Here is a 23,135-nt window from a genome sequence, read left to right on the forward strand (position 1 = left end):
CCCATAATATGAATGTTTTCTCTTAATGGTGGAAAAAGAAACCACCGACGAATTCCAGTGGTTTGCACAAAAAAAATTAAGCAAAAAAGAATCACTTTAATGTATACCCAGAGAATGTAAATTGCGAGTTTGATATTTAATAGTATAGATGAAAGAATGATTATAGTGTGGTTACAACATAAAACCTTTAAAAGCAAACCTCAAGCAATTCAAATTGAGCTAGAGAGACTAATGTTTAACGCAAATAACAAAATGAATGGATAAAGAACTACATGAATTTTTTTTTCACAGTGTTTATCCTTTGTTTCTGTGGAACTGCATAAATGCTAAAAATCACCCAGAGGAGTTCAATGATGGTGCATTAAGTGATAGTCAAGTGGGATGCACAGGCTGTCTCTAAAAAGCAGCTTCTGGTCTGGCCTGGTGGATTGGTTAGCCCAAACACCCACATATAAATGTAATGTCTTGGGTTTGTCATTGGCCTGGAACCTCTTTTCCTTCATTACATGACATTTATATCATCTTTATTGTCTCTTTTCTCTGTGAACTGTCTAATAAAGCAGAATGCCATAAGAATAACATTTAAAAGGCCACTTCTCGTAAAATGCAAGGGGGGTCTGACGAGAGGCTGCGTCTGGGAGGAATGTGCGGAAATCTGCTTTCAAAATCTCACTCTTTTATACAGTGGTATATCCATATGCTTAAAAAGGGAAAATGTAATATAATAGTGTCTCTGATTCTCCCACTGAAATTAACATGTAACCCAATATTAAAATCAAGATTTTCCACTTCTGTCTTTCAGAATCTAAGAAATGATATTTGCAACACAAAATCAGAAAGTATTCAACCAGTATTTATGTTTCTACTGATCAGTCAAGTAGTTTAGTTTGGCATCTCTTTGGCATCTTTTTTCATCATTTTATCCGCACAGTCTAGATAAGAGATGGCAGTGTATCAGTTTATTGAATGGATGAAAACATGTATGTGGTCTTAATGCTCATTGTTGATTAATTGAAGAGTGGTAAGCCATGTGCATCATTGAACAGTCTATATATAATACATACATGCCATTTAGACGGTTTTTAACCCCTTTTCAGAGCTGATGATACCCATTTAAAGTCTTAGTGATGCTTATTTAGAAACTGTCTGTGTTTTACTCTGAAAAGGGCATCTAGGACAAAAAGGCTCCGGCAATCAGCCCCTTGCACACACCTATTAGGAGTATATTGTGATGGTCAGCATATGACAGACAACACAGAGTCAAGCATTTTAAGAATTTTTTTTTTGTTTTTTATTTGGAGGGACAAGCTGTCAAAATGGCTTGGATGAAAGAAACAGTTTTTGAATGGCAGGTTAAAGTGTGAATATGTAAAAAATAAAGCAGCTTTGTTTGCTCTGCGGTACCATTCAAGCAGAAATATGTACAACACAAAAGGCAAAAAAGTAAGACACGTTCTTTGAAAAAAAAAAGCTGTACTGTAATACATTACATTGATAAATACTCACTGTTGCCATTTCATCATGAGAATTGATGTTTTATACAAGAGAAACAAATGTTTACTTGCAAAAATCAGTGCCCTCTTCATGGCATAAGAACATACATCGGATGGATTTCAAAGTAATCAAAAAGGCAAAAAGCGAGTAATACATTTCCAATGTGCATTCTGCACTTTTCAAAGTATACAATAAATCGGAACAACTTTTAACAAACGGGACCTGCATGCATAACTCCTAAAGGGTCCAGAATGGCTGTAGAAACAGCTGTAGAAAGGGTGAGATATGTACATCAACTCTCTTGTGTCCCTCAACTCTGGTGACGGTAGAATCACCTTTAAAAAGGTCTTATTATTTAATGAGGCAACTTCTTTCAACTTTCAGGTTTTTTTGCATGTGATAAAAAATGTATAATATATGCAGTTTTTATCCACAAAAAACCCTCTACTTTTTTAATTTACAACATAATGTGACCCAAGTCACAGACTTCCCCAAAAAATTCTGAGTACAATCAAATTGATCTTTGCAATTTATTTAGTTTTAGTGGCATTTTGCTAAGATATCTAACCATAAGACTGCCTATGAAAAATACTTCAGAATGCTAGAGAGCAATAACCTTCATAAGTATACATTTCTCTATAATTTATATATTACAAAGGTTTTTCCGAGATTGAAAATTACTCATTTTGCTTTCTTAATAAAATAATCAATTTGTCAGTGATTAGAATTCTTTTTTTCAACCTACATAAATTAGTTACAAAATATTAGTGTAATTTTCTATGGTTACATTAGGCAGTGATACAACAGACCCATAATTTAGTTTCAGTAATTAGGGAGATTCCACAGTTTTCAGTCCCAAAGCTTAAATGGAAGCACTGTGCACACAGGCATGGCTCCCCTGATAAGCAGGCACATCCAGTAAACTTCACAACAGCCCATTTTATTGCCAAAATGTCTTAAATTAAATACCTAATGAAATAATGACAAAATAAGTTACCAAAAATGTTAAATGTATAAGAGAATAGATATTAAATACTTTTTGATGGACTTGTGGTCCCAATTCCCATAACAATGCCTTGAAGCGATATGGAAAAAAGGAAGGAAAAGATTGCACTTTCAGGTGAAAAATATCAAACCACAGTGCTGTTTGAATGAAAGTAGGCTTTATCTGAAATAAATAAAATAAAATCATAAAGGAAATAATTTAAAACAAAAGTAATAAAGACAATATAGCTACAGCCTTTACATAAAGAGCATTACTCCTCAAATATTTCTGGTGACCCAACTCATAAATAAGAAGCTCCATAATTTAGCATCTAACTGCTGAATCGATCCCATATAACCAAAACACTGCCTATTTATTTATACATAACTATTTTCACAGATAAAGTGCTGATCAAGGAGCTTTTAGAGGGATTTGTTTTTGTACCATACAAGACCCCTGGGAGACAGAGTCCTCTAGCTTCAGGATTCAGCTCAAGGAAGACCCCACTAACTCAAGTCATTTGGGACTAAGTATTGAGCTCATACGGAGGTCATGAATAGGATCATCTTGTGATTTGACCGGGGTTTCATATAAAGGCAAAACCATACCCATCACAGCAATGGTCACCATACATTGCCTCCAAAAGTTAGAAAGCTAGAAAAAAGTCCCTGAGGTGCACATTCAGCTGTGTTAAGATTCCCAACCTTGCCCCAGTAAGGTTGATGCCTGTTTAGCATATTTTGGATGGTGATCTAAGTTTGGTTGAAATAGCTTTCTTAGGAATTGAGAGCCATCATTGGTTTATGTGGGCCTAAGATCAGGTGGTCAAATTGATCGTTTTGTCGTTCACTGTAACACTAGCTGCCATGTCTCACAGCAACATCCCCAAACTGCTTTGCTAACATTTTGAAGGCAAGTCTGGAATCTAAACATTAATTAGGCAAGAGGGAAATCACAGCTTCCTCCAACATCAAACATGTTTACATTGACATCTTATGTGCATTTACAAACCCCAAAACCCCATTTATTTTTTTAAACTCTCCACATTTTCACGTTTTGTTAAACTTTCACAGACTCCATCACAGACAATTTCATGGCTTCCTCCAACAGCTGATTGTCTGTAAAAGCGGCAGGGGGTTCTGGGACGGATTCTGAGAGGCCAATCAGAGACTCCAGAAGGCAGGTCCCGGGGTCACTAGCCTGAGGGAGGCTGGGATAACTAGGCAACTGAAACTGAAAGAAGTTGTCCATGTGTTCGTACTCCTTGAGGGAGTTGTAGAGTGAGCTGGGCCCCAGGCAGGGGAAACCATCAAAGAACTCCAGGTCTGACTCTGAGGAGAGGCTCAGATCCATGTTATAGCTCGCTGAGCGATCAATGGAGGGGGAGGGTGTGTGTGGCACACTACTGCTATGGAACAGAGCATTACCCTGGTTGGCATTCTCATCCAAAAGTTCTGAGATGGCCATGGCTCGATTGTCTGTGTGATCATCTACAGAGTCTAACAGTGCAGCGTCTATGTTGTCGTTCTCATCAGGGAAGTCCACCATGCTAAAGCTACCAATTGCTGCCGCTGATGGCTGCTGCTGCTCTTGCCGTTGCTCTGGGCAGCAGGTGTCTTTATTGACATTGTTCTTGTCCCCATTCCCCCTGCTACTTTGTGAGCAGTCGTCTGTGTCACTGAAGCTGAGGATGCGGCTCAGGCCTCTCTCATCCACATCCAGCTGGGTGCGCTCCTCACACAGGCTCTCCCCTGCCTCAGAGTCCTCACTCTGACCTGAGTAGTCTGACAAGTCCGTCATGTCACTGCTACAACTGTTCTCTCCGGCTGTAGCCAGCTCTGAGCTAAAGGGGAAGGATGGTCCCGCAGGTATGGTGGGGTGCTCTGCCTGGGAAGGTAACCCCAGTGCCCCATGGGGGTGACTACACTGGGCTGTCTGGGCTTGGCTGGCCTCAGTCCTGTTCTCTTCCTCTGTGCTCGAGTGCTCCTCCAACCGTTTCTCCAGCTCCAGCTTCATGATGGTGTGGATGTAATGTGTCTGTACCCTGGTGGAGTTGAACTCAATGCGACCCTCGGTGTTCCCACAGCCATCCTTGGTACAGCCACATGGGAAAGAGGAGTGGTCCATCTGTAAGAAACAGAGGAAAGTAGATCTTGTGAATGAAATACAACCGATGCCTCCGACAGTACTTCAATAAGGTGGTGATAATATAGAACATCTAAATCCAATCGATCATGTTACTCTACAGCTTTGCCACCATTAGAGCAAACATTAATCAGAGCCTGTAGTTTTAAGGGGTTGCAGCTCATACCTGACATTTGATGCCAGCCAAACTGCAGCTACAGGTCTCTGGCTCACAGAAACCTTGGCAGTCACAACCACAGTTCTCCCTGGAGATCCTCAGCTCGTGCAGCTGCCTCTTCTCCTCCTTGTCGATCTTCTTCACACCAGCTGCTTTGAGCAGTGCATGACGCCGCTTAGAGGCGTACGGGTGTAGGAAGGAGCCCTCGTCCAGGTTGGCCCCACTGAGGTCAATGTCCTCTTCAGGGATGTCATCCACTGTCAGCCGCTCTGCCTCCTCACACTCCTGGGTTCCATTCTTAGTCAGCTGCAGAGAACAAAGGTGTCAAGCTTATGCATGCAACTGAGAGTCGTTGGAGTTTATGGATTACATCTTCATCAAACACACTTTTATGTGAATCTGCTCACCTTCAGTTTGAGAGCTTCCAACTTCTCTTCCCTGAGTCTGTTGAGAAGTTTTTCCCGGCGCAAGAGCCGCTGCTCCACTGCAAACTCAGCCAAGGTATAGGTGCGGAGTGCACTGTGACGCTGCACCATGCCCAGGGTGCAGCCTCCTCGGCTGGGAACGCTGGTAAAGCCCTGGCATCGCGGGAAGAAGAACACTGTCACCTGGTCAAAGGTCACATTGCCCCGCCGTGCCCTCTTAGATTTCTTCAGGATGGATGTGGCTGTAGAGGGAAAAAGTGAGGGTTTAAAATGCAGACTTGTCTGGTTGGAACAAAAGCTGACTGGTGCATTCTACTGTATTGTCATCCTTGTTATTTTTGTGTCACTAGAGGGCACAATACATTAATGAAGGGATTTTTTGTGATGTATGCCAAGGCTGCTGAACACATTGTAAATGGACACCTCTCCAATTCACTGGCCTCTGTTCTCAACAAATCCTTATCATGTACCTAATTAAAAGACACCATAAACAGGACTCGAACACACCTGCGTCATGTTGAGTGAAACCTTAACTACAAGAATCCATTCAGTCCTGTTTCTTGTTTCTTCCATGTCCTCCCGTGTGACAAAACCACCCAGCCCAGGAATTTCCCCTTGGTGGCCAACAGAGTGGAGGAAGCAGATCAGCCAGGATCACAAGCTAGCAAGTAAATGTTTGAGGCTTCCGGAAGGGGCGGATGTGAACAGCAGGCCAAGACAGCGCAGTTCTCAGGACACGGATAAAAGCCACCCGCTACAGTGTCTGTGCTTGCTGACAATCCCCACAAACAGCCCAGACCACCAGTAACTGGCAGGAGTCAGAGGTCCTTCTTCTGCTAAACACATTCAGGGCATTCAGAGACAAGACATTTTTCTATACACAGACAAATACAATAAAACCATATGGGGATCAAGTAGAACCATATGTTGGAACACCCTAACAATTTATCCAGTTTTATTAGAAGGTCCGCCTCCTCCACCCCATAATACTCAACATGACTTTGAGCCTTGCTTGAAGGCAAGCATTTTTTTTTCTCCTCTGCACAAATCGACAACACACCAATGCTTATTCTGAGTGAGCAGGACACGGGTGGCAATATTCTACATGTGCAGGGCAAGACCTTTTGTACATGGTGCAAAGCTCTTTTTGTACATTGCTAATTCTTTGGTCAGTGAGCTATCCTGTGACACACCCTGTGCAACTGCCCACCAAAGTCACTGGAGTCAAAAGGGAAAACAGCTAGATCTGTGCATTTTAGTATAATGACTGAAGCTCTGGGGTAGCGAGGGCAAACAGGCCATTTGCCTTGATATGGATGCCAGGTAGGCTTTAATGTTGTCACCTCTGTCCCTGACTTTCTTCATAGACACAAGCAAGACATTAGTCTTGATATGTCCCCTATCTGCTGCTGGGGTAATACAGATGAAACAAACTTTGCCAGTTCCAGCCGCACATCCATCAAATCCAGTCAGGCTTATGACACCTGCAGGAGACAAATGACACCCTCTCCACTGCCTCTTAATGGGATAGCTTTGCTGGCTGTTTCTCTCCTTATTTCACAATGGCAAACACAACAACTTTCTCTCCAACACAAACACTGGATTATAATGGTCCATGCAATCCACTCTCCTTGATGTGCCTACATGCCTTCTTTTCTTCACTGTTCTTCCCTTTTTGTACCCCCTCCCTCACTCAGCCTCTTTCAGCACCTGTGCTGGGTGCGTGCCCAGGCTCCAGACAAGGCTCTATGTGTTCCCAGTTCTGGCAATGTGCCACTTTTCTCTGCCTGGCTCCCTGCCCCACCATCCTGGGAACCTCACAACTGTTTGCCCTTCTCCCCTACAAACCTTCTCCAACCCCACAATCCCCCAAAGGCCAGCGAAGGGACCAAGGCCCAGACAGAAACACCCTGAAGCCGCTCAACCCACATCTCAAGGAAACGTGAAGCTCTGTCTCCAAGGCTCAGGGAAGAAGGTGGAGACAGAGCCAAGGTGAGCACTCTCTGCATAATGAGATTAGCCATTTTACAGCTTTAGGCCATGAAATCAAAAGGGGTATTCATTGCAGACGTCTGAAATCATTTCCGTGAAGTGTTTCATGGGCTGCCAGCTGCCTAGATTCCTTAACTTCTCAGTATTTTATGGGTTTATTATCAGGCATTCTGTGGAGTAGTAAAGACAAGGCAACCGAACACACTGAAGAGCATGTACCCTACAGTCATACAATGGCTTAGTGCGGCACAGGACACTCACTGTTGAAATTTGTGGCTGGGGAGCTGGGATTGCTGGGAGTGGAATCCAGGGTGTCAGAATAGCAGCTCTCACCCTCCGAGTCCCAGCCTGAGTAGGCCGAGGAGGAGAGGGAGGAGGGTGAGGGTGACAAGTAGCATGGGTCCTCGTCCACCTCCTCAAACTTCCTCTTGAGAAGCCCACTCATGGCGTTAGTGTGGACAATCTGCAGAAAACAGGAGAAGTATAACATTAGAACAATGTAAATAATGTTGACAGTGTACAAATAAAAATTATACATGAACAATATCTTTACATTGCATGGAGGCTGCTGAACACCACATATTTTTTGTTTGTTTGTTTGTTTTTTTGTTATAGCCACAGGCAACCGTCTGCCTGAAATGGAGAGGGCTTTTGGCTGAGTACAAGCAAGTCCTGTGCTTGGCCATGTGAGACCATACGCAGCCCGTCTCGTGCTGCACTCAGCTGAGAGAGGGAGAGGGGGGTTAGGCATGGCACAGGAAGCAATCAATCAGGCCTATTCTCATAAGTCAACAATTACTGGACCCTTCAGCCACTTCCAAATCCCATCAGCTCAGCAAATGCATTGATCAGAGAGAGGACTGGGCAGAAAGAAGAGGGGGCCAAATCACCTGGCCATAGACATTTAATTTCAATCATTTCTCTCTTGGCAGCCTCCACAAATCAAGTGTACCGGCCAAAGCCACGGCAATTTGCTACTGGTCCTGTTTAATATATTTACATGGCCCTCAGTAAACATGTACAGCTTGACATGGTTGTTTTGTTATGCAACTCCTGAGTGCATTCTTTCAGAGCTCCTGTGAGGAGGCTGCTGGTTCAGTGATAAAAACAATCAATCCTTTGACAGAGACAGAGACAGAGTGAGAGAGAGAGAAAGAGACAGAGTGAGAGAGAGAGAGAGGGAGAGAGAAAGAGAGAGAGAGACTATTCATAATCTGGATGCCATTTGCCCTCTCTTTAAAAACACTGTTAGACCTTATTGGCAGATATCTACTCAACTCTGTGCATACACAGGCTTTGGTTGTAGCTTCAAGTCTTGCTTTATCCAATTAATAGTGAAATCAAAACACAACCGGTCCAAACTCATGTCAAGAGCTCTTGAAATCCTTCTTTGACATGAAATATTAACATGTTGGACGAGGGACGTGAGGTTACTGCTGTTGTAATCTCCGTTTGAGGTACATAAATGCATCATCGTGTGGCTCTGACAAATTCAAAGACGCCCGTCCGCACAACTTCTGGGAAGAGAGTGGTAATCATGAGTGCGAGACGGGACAGATCATCATCGCAGTCTGGGGCTGAGCTCCCATGAACTCTCAAACAAGGTAGAGGGAGAGAGAAAGAAAGGAAGGAAGGGAGGGAGGGAGGGAAGGGGGGGAGAAGGAAGACATTGACTGGGCGCAACTCCAGCACAGACACTCCCTACAATGATGTGCCGCGGAGAGAGAAGGAGGAGGGCTTACTTTACTCATAAAGAGATCATTTCCCAATCAAACTGTTGACTGCTTTTTGTACTGCAGCCAAATCATTAACAGCTGATGATGCTAATGCAGCTTCATCAGCTTTTATAGTTGGCTGTGGCATATTAGGTATATATTTTTTAGTTGTTGTTGTTGTAGTGTTTGTTCATACAATAAATGTTAATCTTTTTTTTTTTTTTAAATGTTAAAAACAGACCTAAAAATGCAGCTTGTATTTTGGATAGATGATTTTATTTTCATAAATAGCTGCTGAGAGCAAGGATCCTTCGATTAGCTCCTACACCTTGTAAACATTTATTCCTGGACATTGCTAGACAGAATGTGGCGCAGACAAACACACACCAAGATGTCCTGCCAACAGGCTGAATTGTCACCACGTCTCAGACAGCTGAAAGTACCAAAGGCGAGATGCGTCATGCCATGAGATCCTCCAATGACTTTAAAGGAACTTTAACTCCATGTGCGACCTGAATGCCTGGATTGCCTTATCAGACTGTTATGCAAGTGTCAGCACACACAGGGAAGGGAAAAAAAAAAAAAACTAAGTGAGAATGTAAGCAAGGGGTCATTTTCAACATGCAACAGGGAGCAATTATGCAAAACAAGTCTTCCCTTTGACAAGTATAGAGAGAAGCAAGCAGAGAAGTCCAAGTCAAGGGCAAAAGGCTGACACATTGGTATAGACAGTAGAAGCAGCTTTGCAGCCATATAGCAGGTTATTGTTGTTATTGTTGCAGTCAGATATTCTTGTCCCCAGTGCTCATATGATGAATGAATCACCAATGGGTCAAGCTGGTCTGCAGTGTCTCTGTAGCAAACAGAACGACTACTTCATCACTCTGATCCCCATGCTGGATCAACAGAATGGCTCCACTTTTATTATATTATAAATTCAATGAGAAAAGCAATAGCCTAATCACCATCCATCAGCGCACTTAACCAAGAAATAATAATCTCTTGGTGCTTCTTATAGCCACTCCTATTTTCACATCAACCAATTTGTATTGAGACAATTTCGGCACACCTGGGTGCAGCATCTGTTGCTCGTCTAGTCCGCTTATCAAAACAACACTTGTGCTCCAAATGTCACACCACACCACAGTGTACATCTCTACATGGAAAGACGGGAGCACACATGGGTTCACCTTACATTTTCGCCATCAACCCCACCCCCCAATTCCCCTTCAAAAAAAAAAAAAAAAAATGAAAACAAAGCTGTGAGGCGGCCCCAAGGGAGCGCATAGCGCCAGCTAAGCAAAGTCTTTTTAATTAAAAGCTGCAGTGAGGCAGAAGGGGGAGGAGAGGGGAGGGGGGGGGGCATTGGTGTCAGAAGTGGGTCATTGTCTCTTGACTGCAGTCTACCTGACACATTGATTTGTTAATCCTGTTCAACGGGCAGAAACAATGGTGAGAGGTTAATCCTGGCAAGGGGACGGCTTGTAGTCAATCTGGAGCTTCTCAGCCTGCACGGCCAGTGCTCCCACAGAACAAGGCCAGGGGAGCAGAGAGAGTGGATAGAACAGGGGACTGGAGGGAAAAAGCCAACAATCATGCAATGACTCATTTGCAAAGGACAGGGGATGTAAAAGAAAGACGATAGAGACGGAGAAAGAGTGAAGAATTCAGCACCAGCTCCTCAAGAAAGAGCAGTGCCTGTGAAGCCTGTTCTAAATGGAGAATGGATGTGATCGGACAGCCGAGCCAGAGAGGGAGCACAGCATGTTTTCAACGCGCACTAAATTATGCATCACTGTCATTCCATCAACCACACACAGGCAGGCAGATAAAGGACGCATCCGCTGAGGTGCTCCCCAGCCAGTTGTCACCGAGTTGGGAAGATAAATCTCCAGTGAGGAGATTTGTCACCAGAAGCACTACATAGCTCAAGTCAGATGCATGACTATGTCAGCTGAATAAGAAAAGATTATCTTGATACATGCAGCTACAGGCTGTTAATATGACTTCAGAATCCCAATTCATTCTTATTTTATCCCCAGACAAGTCCCTTGGTCAGAGTGAACACAACTTATTAAGGAATTCTGAATTATTCTGACGGAGGTAAACAAAATATAAAATGTATGTTGTCTTTGCTCAATCACTCATCAAGACATATTTCTTAACAAAGAACAAAATATCAGAACACACAAATAAGCACTACAAAATAGCCATAAGGAATACTTTAACACTGTCCCACCTCTCAGCTTCTCAAAAAAGACATTTATAGATGAAGGTTTCTGGGTAGTTCACCCTCTGTCTCCAGGGCCTCTCAGTTGAAATTGACTGACTGAGCAAAAAGTGGAGTTCTATGTCCAGAAAAAAAAACTGAAATCACAAAAAGTGAATATAAATCTTTGCTTATGCAGGCATCCACCAGCAGCCTGTCTGAACTGCCCTCGTCTGCCCCCATAGCCAGGCACACAGGAGGACAACTCACAGTTGACTTTGCCCCCTTACACTGCCTGTCCAGCCCCAGCGCAGCTGATAACACCGTGGGTGGGTACGTCAAGTCCAACTAATCTGAGCCAGCCAAGAGCATTTACATAGCACGGTGACAACCCAGCACAGTGACTGAATGACTGAGTGACTGTGCTGAGTGCTCATAAAATGTGATAATGATGAGCCTGGGAGTCTTCCTGCGTGTGTGGATGCATGTCTAGGCAAGCAGTCCCTCTAGGCACCAAGTAATGCACCCTTCACTTCCAGCTCTGACACCAAGAAGAGAACGTAATTGATCAGACCTATCAAGGTGATGGCGGGCTGAATTCCAGCCCCCACACTCAGCTGGGAGACCCAGGTTTATTCCTTGACTGAGAAGCACTCCACCTGCTGGCACAATGGAGGGAGAACTCCCGTCCCGTGCTCTATGAGCCTGTTGTTCTCAGTCAAGCCCAATGCTTGCTGTGACTGTGCCACGAAAACATTCTGTTCCTCTGCCTCAACCCGTGCACACACTGATTCCAAAAAGGAGAGGTAGTGGGAAGGGAGGAGGGAGGATTGTACAAAACAAATAAATAATGTCATGTCTCCAAGCCACAGGAATTCCATTTTGGCAGCGCCATTCTCCCTGTAATAGCGGGAGAAGAACACAGGCTCTATCTAACCCAGATGTGTTTTCTATTGCTAACCACTGGAAAGTACTACTCCCATAAGGCAGCCAAGTAAGCAAAAGCTACCTTCCTAACCACACCTGACAGGGTATTAGCTTTCACGTGGACCTCACATGCTCTCGGTTGTCATTAATCTGTTATGCAGGCCAAACTTGAATGATCAGGTAATGCTTGCAGGAGTGTGCTTTGCGTGCAGTAATTGATTTGGACTGGTTACCTATACTGTGGGGATTTCATTCCTCACAAAACACAAGGCTTCAAAAACAATTTTGCTAATTGCCTCATGTTTTAAAATGCTCTGAGACCAATTCTTACTTGTGTGCCTACTCTAGTAGCCACTGTGCAGCACTGTTGTGCATCTATTAAAAAAAGATCATATTTATAGCAGCAGAGATAATATCTGTGGCTGTGCGGTGGCAATTTTTTGCACCCTCATAGATTTGCATGGAACAGAAACTGTGCAGGGAGTAAATAAAGCGCAGTTAAAATACCAGGGAAGGAAATGCCTTTGCATAACTCAAAATCTAACCTGTTTGTTTTGGTCAACAGAATAGCCAAGCACTAATCAGGCAGTCAAATAGGTATATCTGTGTGTGTCTGTGTGTGTGTGCGCATGTGAGCCTCTGTGGGGAGGTGGGGTTGTGAGTTCAGAGGTCATGCTCTAGTCTGGGACACTTGCTGGCAGCTCACAAGCTGTATGGAATGCTGGGAGAGGACAAAGCAGATGGGAGCCCTTTACTGCTCTGGAGAGACAGTCAGCAAACTCCTCCATGCCCCCCCATCCCCAGCCCCCTCGTCTGCAGGCACAAAAGCCGGGGCCATCCTGTGTGTGACCAAAATGAACCAGGCACATGCAAAACCCTGTCTGAACCCCCTGCACTGCTCAGCCTCTCCCAACTGAGGACTGAGAACCTGACCACAATTTAAGTGTGTGTGTGTGTGTGAGGAAGACAGAGAGCTTCCTGAGGTTGTGAAACATACACTGCAGTGCACAGGAAGTGGCCATTCAGACTATCTACAGTGTGTCTGACATCTGCTGGCTCAGGCACCACAAGGTTACTCAGGTGCAGGATCTTAATAGCTATATGCTGAAGATGAGCCAGTCAGGAGGAATGGATGGTATTTGTCATGGCTGGTACTGCACCAAAATAAACGAATTTGCACAGAGCTCCACTACACAAAAAACATGTTGCACTGCACTGTATTAAAATATAAGATGTTATTTTTTATAAAATGATCACAAAGTCGTGAATCTAACCAGTGTTTGTATTATCCACTGAGCGCTGTAAAAATGTGAGCTAAAATGAAATATTATCTCGCCAAGCACAAATGATGACTTAACTTACATCACTAACTATTACTGTGTGATTCATAATACACGGTAAGCACAGCATCAGTTGATACAGGCCCTTTCTGTAAACAAAGGATCTTTCAGTTCTCCGGAGCCTAATTCCAGAGAACATGATTCCAAAAATGATCCGAGTGAGGTCGCGCTAGAGACGATTAAACTGATCCACTCTGTTATCAAAAACAGATAGCCTACATTGTTGTTCAATAGAATGTGGCACCAAAAACCTGCAAAAATCCACAATTACGGCACTGATCAAAATAACCTTAAACCTACAAATAAACCGAGAGCATTCTAACAGGCAAACGAGGAATGGAATGACAAGAGGAGCAAAACTTTCAATGCATTAAATTAATTGAACGCATTAGACAAGCAGCTGTCATTACGCGAGAATGATAGTTATGAAAAAACCTTGGGAATGCGTGCATAAAAAGGCAACAATGAGCGCGCGCAACATTCCACAACCTAACCTGCCTGATAAATCGCATGTGCACGAGGTGAATTATTGTTCATATCCCGGTCCATCACTGAATCCTGCAGTTGCGTGGGTCCAAACGAGTCATCAGCGATGCCTCTTTTTTTTTCTCTCCCCCCAGTTGACCGGATCATTCCTCATGATTAATGCTAATTATAATGACAGCACTCCTATCAGCTGTGCTCAGATGTAGTGCCTTCAGGAGTCGCTCTAGTTAGAAGAGGCGCACCACCACCGCTGAGGTGAACAAGAACTCAATGGACTGAATACACAAAAGCTAACCTCAGCCAACCTCATCAACAGTTCAATAAAAACGCATCGACACTCCAACCCAAATCGTGAAGCATTCCAGCCTCGGTCCGCTCGCACCCGTGAAGTTTGTGAAAACCCCGAATCCTCGCTGATCGGCGTGTCACTCAATCAATCAATAAGCAATAAGTGAGTGAACCCCGGATTGTTGGATTCTTGCCTAAATCAACTAATTATTTTTAGCCCGTGTTGACTAATTAATATCACCCGCTTGCGATCATAAAACAAGTCATATCGCTTTGGGAAAAAAAAAACTCAGCGCAGCGATCCGTGGGAATAAACAATGAAATGTCAAGTTAAACGCGACCATTAAACAGGAGCGTAAAGTGTCTTTTAAGAAGCAGCTCAGGGATTTAACCAGCGCTGACGCTTCAACAAAACATTTTCAATACAGACAGTTCAACTACCTAAATAGTTTCTTTCCATTTCTCTGACATAAGGAAAAAACATAGAAACTATTTGGCTTCTCTCCACCCCGGTGGTTAAAGACATAAATTATGGTGTTCAATAACCAGCAGCGAACATTTAAGGTCTGTACTCACCACGAATTCAAGTATCCGATCACCATTAGTGAAAAATAATGTTGGGAAATCAGCCGATGGGATAACAGTAGTAATCCAAGTGGCACAATTGCGCTTATCCTCGCGTAGACCGCTTTTGCTTTTGTCTGTCTTGTCGTACGAGGCTCCGTACCAGCTGAAGCGCTTCCCTTGTCTGTAACAGACTGCCGAGAAGCGCAACCTTTTTCGTCAGTGGAAAACTCCCTCCTGGCGTCTGGTCTGACGCAGGCGGTGACACAGGGAGGCTGCCCACGCCGCTTCCTGCCTTCCTCCTATTTTACTGTACCCTCACTATCTGCTTTTTTTTTGTAGGCTTAATCCAGCGACGTGATTGTGAAGTTTAATTTGGGAAAATAAATAAAAAATAAAAAAAATAAAATAAACAAATCACCCCTGATGCCTGTTGAAATGAGAGCTGCGCTGTTGTCGCTGTGGCGAGTGTAATGTAGAGGAGTTCCCAAACATTTAAAAAGCAAAACCACCAAAAAATACTGTCAGTACCATTATAAGGACACGATTTTCCCTGTATTTTTCCCCCTATGGAATCCCCATCTGACAAGATTTTTGCTGTTTAATATGAGTTAGCACATAACTGGACAGCTGTTTATGGGAAATAATAGTGAAATCACTGATTGGTCAGTCTTATAACATTCCCCAAACAATTTCCCACATTTTCTTTTATAAATGATATACTAGTACAATAATATTCTTGTTTATTTTGTTGGGAAACACCTAACCTGTAAAGTAGCTCTGGGGATCCCCAGAGCACGCTTTGGGAGCCACTGATATATCAGACTGATAAAGCAGAAGAGGCATGTGAGTATCATCACTACACAGTATAATTTTTGATAATGAAGCTGCTGCGATGCACGTAATGCAGCTGATTTCCCGTTAAAGGAAAACACTGACTAAGCAGAATGTGAAATAGTGAGTCACTCGCTTTACCATAAAACAAAGTGTCAGTCATAGGAAAAGGCTTCTTGCTGTAAATGAAAGGGAAAGAGAGTAAAGTAAAATGAAATGAAACAAAATAAAATTCTTGTAGTTTCCTAGAGGGACTTATAATGTGTCTGAGTTGTTCAGTAATGATCTTATCATCCTTGGTGGTTCTTAGTTTTGATTTGGCCGTTACGTGCTATTCTTCTGAAACACATTATGGTCTAGCTCTTTTTGATGAGGGTGTAAAAGTGAAACTACCTATACAAAGGAATTAGCTGTAGGTTGATAGGTGTGGAACATCGTTAATTTTTTAATGGTTTTGCATACTAACGACAATGTATCTATGATTTCCACGAGGAGGGAATAATTGAGTCATAATGGCAATTCAGTGTTTGAATGTCCACAGGCTGATGATGATTGATCTAATCAATTCAAAACATTACCTTTTTCTCTCCCAGAAGCCATGTCAGCAATATTTCACACCCTCCCCTCCCCTCCCCTTCTCAACTCCTTACAGGTATTTACAATTTTAGCCAGGCGTGGGGAATGCACTGAGATGCTTTGCTTTCATTCTCAGCTGGACCTGAACACTGAAGCAAAGTGTTCTGCCAATGTCAATACAGGTGCTCTACTCAGCCGAGATTTGGTGAGCAGTCTCCCAAAGCTGTGTACATAGAGCTATGCTAATTGTCCACTGCTAATGGAGGGCCTCTTTCTCACTAGCTTGTTAAGCCTTAGGGCCCCATCGAGGGTGTTACCCCCGAAGGAAAAACAAGCACATCCAGCCGAATGACAGCACAAATAGTCCCATTACTGCTCTAAAGTATGGCTGCCTCCACAGTGTGCCTGTTTTCAAAATAAGTTGAAATGTTCTATTGTGTAAGTGATACCAAATGAAAATAACATCGCACACAACACATTCATGCGTATGTTTCCTTGATTCCAGTCATTTGCTCTGGAGGTGGTGGTTTCGCTAGAGCTGTAAATTAGCATTTACTCACAGTGAATGGATGGTAATGGTTATCAGAGGAATGCTGGCAGCATGGTAATGCATGTGAAAGGCTGCACACATGATATTGCACATTAATTATGATTGGCCATGCAATTTCTTTGTGAACCCCAAGGAGCATTTGCAAATTCTGGAGAAAGTTTAGGAAAGGTTTCAGATTGAAAACAGAAAGAGCATCCAGTTTTGGGGTCTTTTGTCCAGCCAAAAGAACAAACATTCTTTCCCAGTTTGGAGTTTTGTCCTGTGTATTATTAAACTCTCAGTAGTTAAAGTCCAATTTTGAGCTAAATAAGTTGGAAAAAACCAAGGACGTGCTAAATTATAGCTGCTTTGTTTCCATACCTAGAGTGTGATTAGACATACATAATGTGTTTTGTTTATGTGAAATGTGAAATGTAATGCAGAAATCACTAAAGCTATGAAAAGAGGAATGCCAGAGTGGGGGTTTCCATGCCATGACTGGAATATATCCACTAGTTTCAATAATAAATACCTAAGATAAATGTGAATGATAAATCTACAGGCAGCACAGATTCAGCTGTGTTGACTTTTGTCATATATTGTTATAGTCTAATTACTGTATTTGAAAGTGCCTTGTAATTTAAAATGTTATTGTAGCCTCGCTAATGTTACATTTCCAGCTGTTAGAGTTGGAAGAAGTGGAAGCAGGTGTAGACACCAAGTCACAACAGAAGTAAAACAAGAACAAAAGAAAAGAAACTTAAGTAGGGAACCGCTAGCACAGGGAATTTTCTTGGCGTGCAGAACATCTGATCAGACAAGGTGTCTGATCAGATGTTCTGCACGTTGTAATCGTGATACTGTCTGCATGACTGTCTGTGTTTTCATGTGAAAAAGGTGTGTGAGAGGTGAGGCCGTGTGACGCAATGATGTTTGAGTGAGTAGTCTGTATGCAGACAGACTCCACCCAATTAGCTTCACTGCCGCCCTGCAACTCTTCAAACACAATCAGCCTTCCACAAGCCCGGAGGAAGAATTAGGCTCGCAGTCACATGAGCAACAGTCATTACAGAGGAATTCTGGCCTCTTCGCGATCTATACCTAATAATCACCAACATCAACAACCAGAGCCTCTGTTCGACAAGTCCTTGAGAGCCTCAAGACATCCTGCCCCTGCTGCTTGTATGGTTTGGTTCAGCTTGATGTCTAATTATGGGTCCTGCATTGGCAAACACCAGATCACTGACACAGGTTCACTTTGCTCTCATGGTTACATAAACAATGTTCTTTCCACAGACACTCATTATGTAACAACCAAATGTGGGTATCATAAAAAGTTGAAGCTTCTATATTCAGAAGACCGTCTTTTTTTGTGTGTGATTATTTGATGAACTGTCCTTATTTTATGAAGGTCTCTCAGATAAACAGGAAATGTCTTGGCTGTGGCACTCATGCTTTTTATGTTGTCCTTTGAAGTCATCCGTCAGGCCCATCAATTCCTCTTTTTGATAAACAAGGAAAAGTTCCAGGGAACAGTGCGACTCACACATGTTTACCCTCTCTTCTAAGAAAAAGAGCTGTGTGTGTAAGGATGGGGGGATGGTAGCTCTGGTGCCAAAGCCACTGAATCAGGCCTGAATACATTAAGGCCACTCTCTTTAAAAGTGTGCCAAAGAGTTCATGGTGGAAGACGCCCCTCCAAGAGCACAATAATGGGCTTCAATGCTTTCCATCTGCGGAGGGAAAAAGGCCTGTGACTGCACGTGCTGTGTGGAGTGGCTCAACAATGTATCAATTTATGGCCGTCAGAGGCATCATAAAACCTCTCCTAAGGTGAAGACTGGCGCTGTTGACTCAAATGCCAATGCCATCAATACATGGACGTGATTCAAAATAACATCCACAGGTCTCACGCTGTGCTTGACGTCAGATAAGATTTAGAGCCCTTGAAAAAGTAAGCGAGCAGCCATCATTACCCAGACACAAGCGCTTTATTCTCTCCGTATTTAGCAAAAGCACAAATTCACAACAGCAGTGTTAGTAGGAGTAGAAAACTGTGTCCCCTGCAGGAGTGACAGACTAGATGAGACAGTCCGGTGTTGTTGTGGTCAGACCGGGCTGACTGAGGCAATGGGGCTCGGGGGGAGCTGATTGATGGCTCCAGCTGTCCCAGAGGAGAGGAACACAGGCAGACAGCTGGTCACCTGTAGCCCCAGACATGGCTATGATAGAGGCAAAAGGCATTGTGTTTCACTGCAGAGGGCAACCAGTGCAATGCAGAGCATGCACAGAGTTCAGGCCACTGTTCATCACGTCCAGCAAAACAACTGCGTAGCTCCGGGGGATGAGACTTGTAGAGAGAGAAGCCAGGAAAAGCATCCATAAGAAAGTATGCAACTGAGGTGGCTTGTGTTAGTTGGTTGGATTTTAAGTAGAAACAGCAGTGTGATGTCTATATGTTAAGTCAATAATCATTAAACCAGGAACAGAAAGCATCTAATAATGTATTGCATTTCTTCTTTTATGAAAGTGCTTTACAGCTGACCGTTTTGCCATATTGTATAATGTTACTTGTGCAAGACTTGGAGAGAATAAATTATTTTGACACGAGTTACAGGAGAGAGAAAAGAGAAGGGCTGAGCTCACTCAGGCACAGGGATTAATCCACAGGCAAAAGGGAAAAACACCCTCCCCCTCTCGCAGACAGCCAGCCAATCAGCACGCAGAAGAGCTGGTTTACTTGGAGACCAAAGAATCTGTGTAGTGATATGACATCATCAGCTGCCCATTAAAGGAGAGGTCACTTCTTTTTTCTGTCTCTTTTTTTCCTCCACCTTTAAGGATGAGTGAAGAAATGTGATGCCGTTTTCCTAGAACTTGCGAGGGGCTCTGCAACAAAGACCTGTTTGTTTTCAAGTGTCTTCATTTCCAGCTTTTCCTCGCACGGGCTGTTTGTATTACATATTCAAAAGAACCGTAGTAGCCCTTTCTATTGCATCCATTCTATTTTATCTTGAAAGTCGTGGCCTTGCATCAGACTGTTACTTAAGAAAAAGTCTGAGTTTGGAGCAGTACTACCCTGATGAATATTCAGCAGATATCACTGTTCAGCTATGAGGCAGGCACAATTCATAAAAGACACCAATTGAGAGCTGCTGTCTTCCTTTGTTGCCTTCACACTGAGATAAGAAATGTTCCGTTTTCAATGGCTCCATTCAGTCGCTAACAAACAAGTATTATGTTTGGGCTGCCCTCTCTATGTATGTGTGTTTTCTCTTACTGGTTATCTGTACATGTCTTTAGCTTTAGGGGAGAAAAGCTGCCAGTTTGTGTTTTGTTTACTTGGCAACGTCACAAGGCTGCCTGACTAACGCATTCTGGACGGTCTCTCCCCGGACCTTTGTTCAATGTTTTATTCATGGGTGTGATGTGCTATAGACTTCCCCCTGACATAATATTATTGATTGCCTAATAGAGAATCAAAAGAATGACCTCACTCAAAGCATCCAGAGTTTAACGTATCTTTACTTTTTAATAGGGTTAGATAAATAATTAACATGTGGTCGGTATGGAAATGGAGCTAAACGGCATCTTATTTTTGACATGAGATCTATTTTGTGAATCATCCAGTTTCAAAACTCTGACAAGAGACAGATGGCAATGGCACCTTAGAATACTAATAGGGGGAATCTTTTGTTGTGCGCTGATACTGTGATCGAGAGACAGACAACCCCTGCGTCCTCATCCCACTGCACCAGCGACACCGTCAAGCCTCTCCACGCTGAGGGTGTGAGCACAGCAAACCATGATATGATGGAAAGTGAAAAAGGGTCTGCAATGTGGTGCTGAAAGGGTTAATGATGAGTGACAGTTGTATTAGAGAAGGGGACTGGCCCAGCCCCTGCTTGCAGCATACTGCCCATCCAATCACATCACTGACCAACACTCAGGCCCATTGTTCACATGACTGAGCAAAACCTTATTTCCACACAAGACCCGACAATTGGGCATAATCCTTTCATCATGGCTCCTCCAGGCACTTTGTGATCACACCATACATCTAAGCTGCTATCACACTTTTTTTTTTTTTCCTATTGCCACAACACTACCACCATTGCACAGGCAGCGATGTTGTCAGGACACTTGTCTAATAGAATTCACAGCTCTTGATCACTCTGTGCCAGAAATCAATACATCACAAAGTCTGCTTTATGGCTACATAAAAGTTGAAAAAAGGTGTAGTGAGAACCGCACACAGAGATATTAGCTGGGTCGAGTGCCAGCTAACAAAAGTAAAGACCAATCATCAGTTTTGTTTTGTTTTTTTTTTTTGACTGCAGCACTTCCTCATTGAACTGTTTACATGCGGCACACGTGCTTTCATAGAAACGGCAGAAGGCTCAGAGGCACAGGAAGCGCTCTGCTGCAAGTGACTCCTCTGATATAGAGCTGATAACAGTAGAGTGACAGAGGCTATGATGTGACATGGACACATGTAGCATCCAAATTACATGCAAACCTTTACATTAAGCCCACTATTGCTTATGCCTCCTGGATGTAAGTGTATTTATGATTGTATTTCAGATTACATGCAAGTGAAAGTTTATCCCCATCTGAAGTCTTGGGCATCTACATTTATAACCATTGCTGTGTTGGCCACATATCATTAGTATGTGTGATCAGTAACTGGGATTATTCCTACTGCAAGTGTCCACATATATCCTCATACTCTGACTATATTTTTCTGCACTGTGTTACTTGTAAGTGTTATTAGTAAACCTGCTTTACAGGAACAGAATGGCTATCACTAACAATTGCAGAGCTGTTCTTCAGAGACAGAGAGGTGAGAATTCATCTATTTTGGAAGTCCTTTGCAGTCTCACACTATCACTGACACAGGGAGAAGGAAACCACACACTGCCAAGTTTCCCGTCACAAACGGAGCACTTCCTCCTTTTCTGTTCTCACTGTCTGTGTAACAAAGTGTACAGTATATCATGGCCTCAAAATAGGCCCTGGGAATGCAGAGTGGCTTTGAGGCCAGCAACCACTCAAAAGTCCAGCAATGGCAGAGCCCACTAATCATAGTGGAAGCTGTCAGTGGATCACTCATTTCAAACACACACTTGAACTGTTGCTGACAGGTATTGTTTTTCAATACTGCAGTTTCAAAGTTAAAGAATAAAAAAAAACACATTATGTCCACATTGTACAACAGGTGCATGTTCTGTAGCTGTTGGTTGCAACGCTTGGTTGACGCTACATCCCGTTTACACTGAGTGAAATATTCAAATTAAAGATACCATTGGTTTGTGGCTGCAGCATTACATTACACAGAAAACACCGAGATGTGCATCATTTTATACATATTTCCCTTTTATTCATCAGGGCCTATTTGGTATTTTTAGAAACTGTGGGATCTCCATTTGAATTTAAAATAAAGTTCTGTGGGTTTGAACATAGCTTGGCCTTGCAACAATGACAAACCCACCAATTGGAGTTGAAGAGGTTAAACAGTTAAATGACGTAACATGACAGCAAGCACATGCTCACTTTGCTTGCAGCGAGGCTATGGGGAGGCTATGGGGACATGTTGAGTTGTGTATAGCAAAACGGATCTGCAGTTAGTTCACCAAACTTCAGCTTTAAGTGCTGCCGTAGTTGCTTGTCATCAAACAAAATCGCCATGTAAGTCTAATGAGTGGCATTTGACTGGGGGGATGGAAGACAATACGGTGCTAGTAATGGGGGAACGGCAGGGGAGGAGCAGGTGGGGGAGTACGGTCGGGGGACGTGGAGTCTCTGAGGCTCACAGAATCAGTGTCACAGCATGCTCCTGTTACCACGGCTACAGTGACATGCAGGCCAACCGCAGGTGCCAGGCCGACAACAGTGAGGCCCAATTAGAGACCCTGGGAGAGGAGAGATAATGAAATCTAGCCTTGGGCTGAACTGGGTTAACTAAATGGGTTCACAGTCATTTAGAGTTAACAAAAAAGATGACTGGGCGGATGTCAGGGCAGGCCGGGAGAGAAGTGGTGGAAGACCCCCACCCAGTCATTCAAGTCCGTTGAGGGACAGACTGAGAGGTCGAGAGGGCTGGGTAGTCTGACTGAGGTACACAGCAAGTCATTTAGTCTAATTTTCAGGCTTAAAATCTTGTTTTTCCTCAAACAAGTGAAAAAAAAAAATCTGCCAGTGGAATGAGAAGGTCCCACTTGTTTCCAGTGCTAATCAACTTGTTTCCAGAATTTTCTCGACTCAAGTGTCATTTTCATTCTTGAAACAAGTGAAACTGCAGTGGAAACAAGTTGGCTTGTCTGACTGGCTGACTGCTTTCACTTGTTTTAGGAGATGCAAGATTTTAAGACTAAATATGAAACTAAATGACTTCAAGGTAGAGATTTTTCCCCCCACTGTAATAGTGCACTTCTCTATTTTGACTGTGACATACAGTATAACTGCATCT

At 43.2% G+C, this 23,135-nt stretch overlaps 1 protein-coding gene across 1 annotated transcript; it reads right to left on the reverse strand.

Annotated features, from left to right (window-relative positions):
* Positions 1-1,271: 1,271 nt before the first annotated feature.
* csrnp1b (cysteine-serine-rich nuclear protein 1b) lies at positions 1,272-14,979 on the reverse strand. Its single transcript, XM_030079460.1, has 5 exons — positions 14,740-14,979; positions 7,460-7,661; positions 5,189-5,448; positions 4,791-5,087; positions 1,272-4,606 (listed from the first exon to the last, which is right to left on the reverse strand). Exons 2-5 carry the CDS (start codon positions 7,641-7,643, stop codon positions 3,539-3,541), a joined length of 1,809 nt encoding a protein of 602 aa, XP_029935320.1. The 5' UTR covers positions 7,644-7,661; positions 14,740-14,979; the 3' UTR covers positions 1,272-3,538.
* Between the last annotated feature and the right edge of the window lie 8,156 nt (positions 14,980-23,135).

Source organism: Myripristis murdjan, chromosome 20, assembly GCF_902150065.1.
Source record: "Myripristis murdjan chromosome 20, fMyrMur1.1, whole genome shotgun sequence".
Taxonomy (NCBI): domain Eukaryota; kingdom Metazoa; phylum Chordata; class Actinopteri; order Holocentriformes; family Holocentridae; genus Myripristis; species Myripristis murdjan.

Excerpts from the sequence above, each read along its gene's own strand:
- csrnp1b (XM_030079460.1), bottom strand. The coding sequence starts at position 7,643 with ATGAGTGGGCTTCTCAAGAGGAAGTTTGAGGAGGTGGACGAGGACCCA. Across the intron at positions 5,449-7,459 it reads CCCAGCCACAAATTTCAACA|CCACATCCATCCTGAAGAAA; the intron begins GTGAGTGTCCTG and ends TTCCCTCTACAG. Across the intron at positions 5,088-5,188 it reads TGGAAGCTCTCAAACTGAAG|CTGACTAAGAATGGAACCCA; the intron begins GTGAGCAGATTC and ends TGTTCTCTGCAG.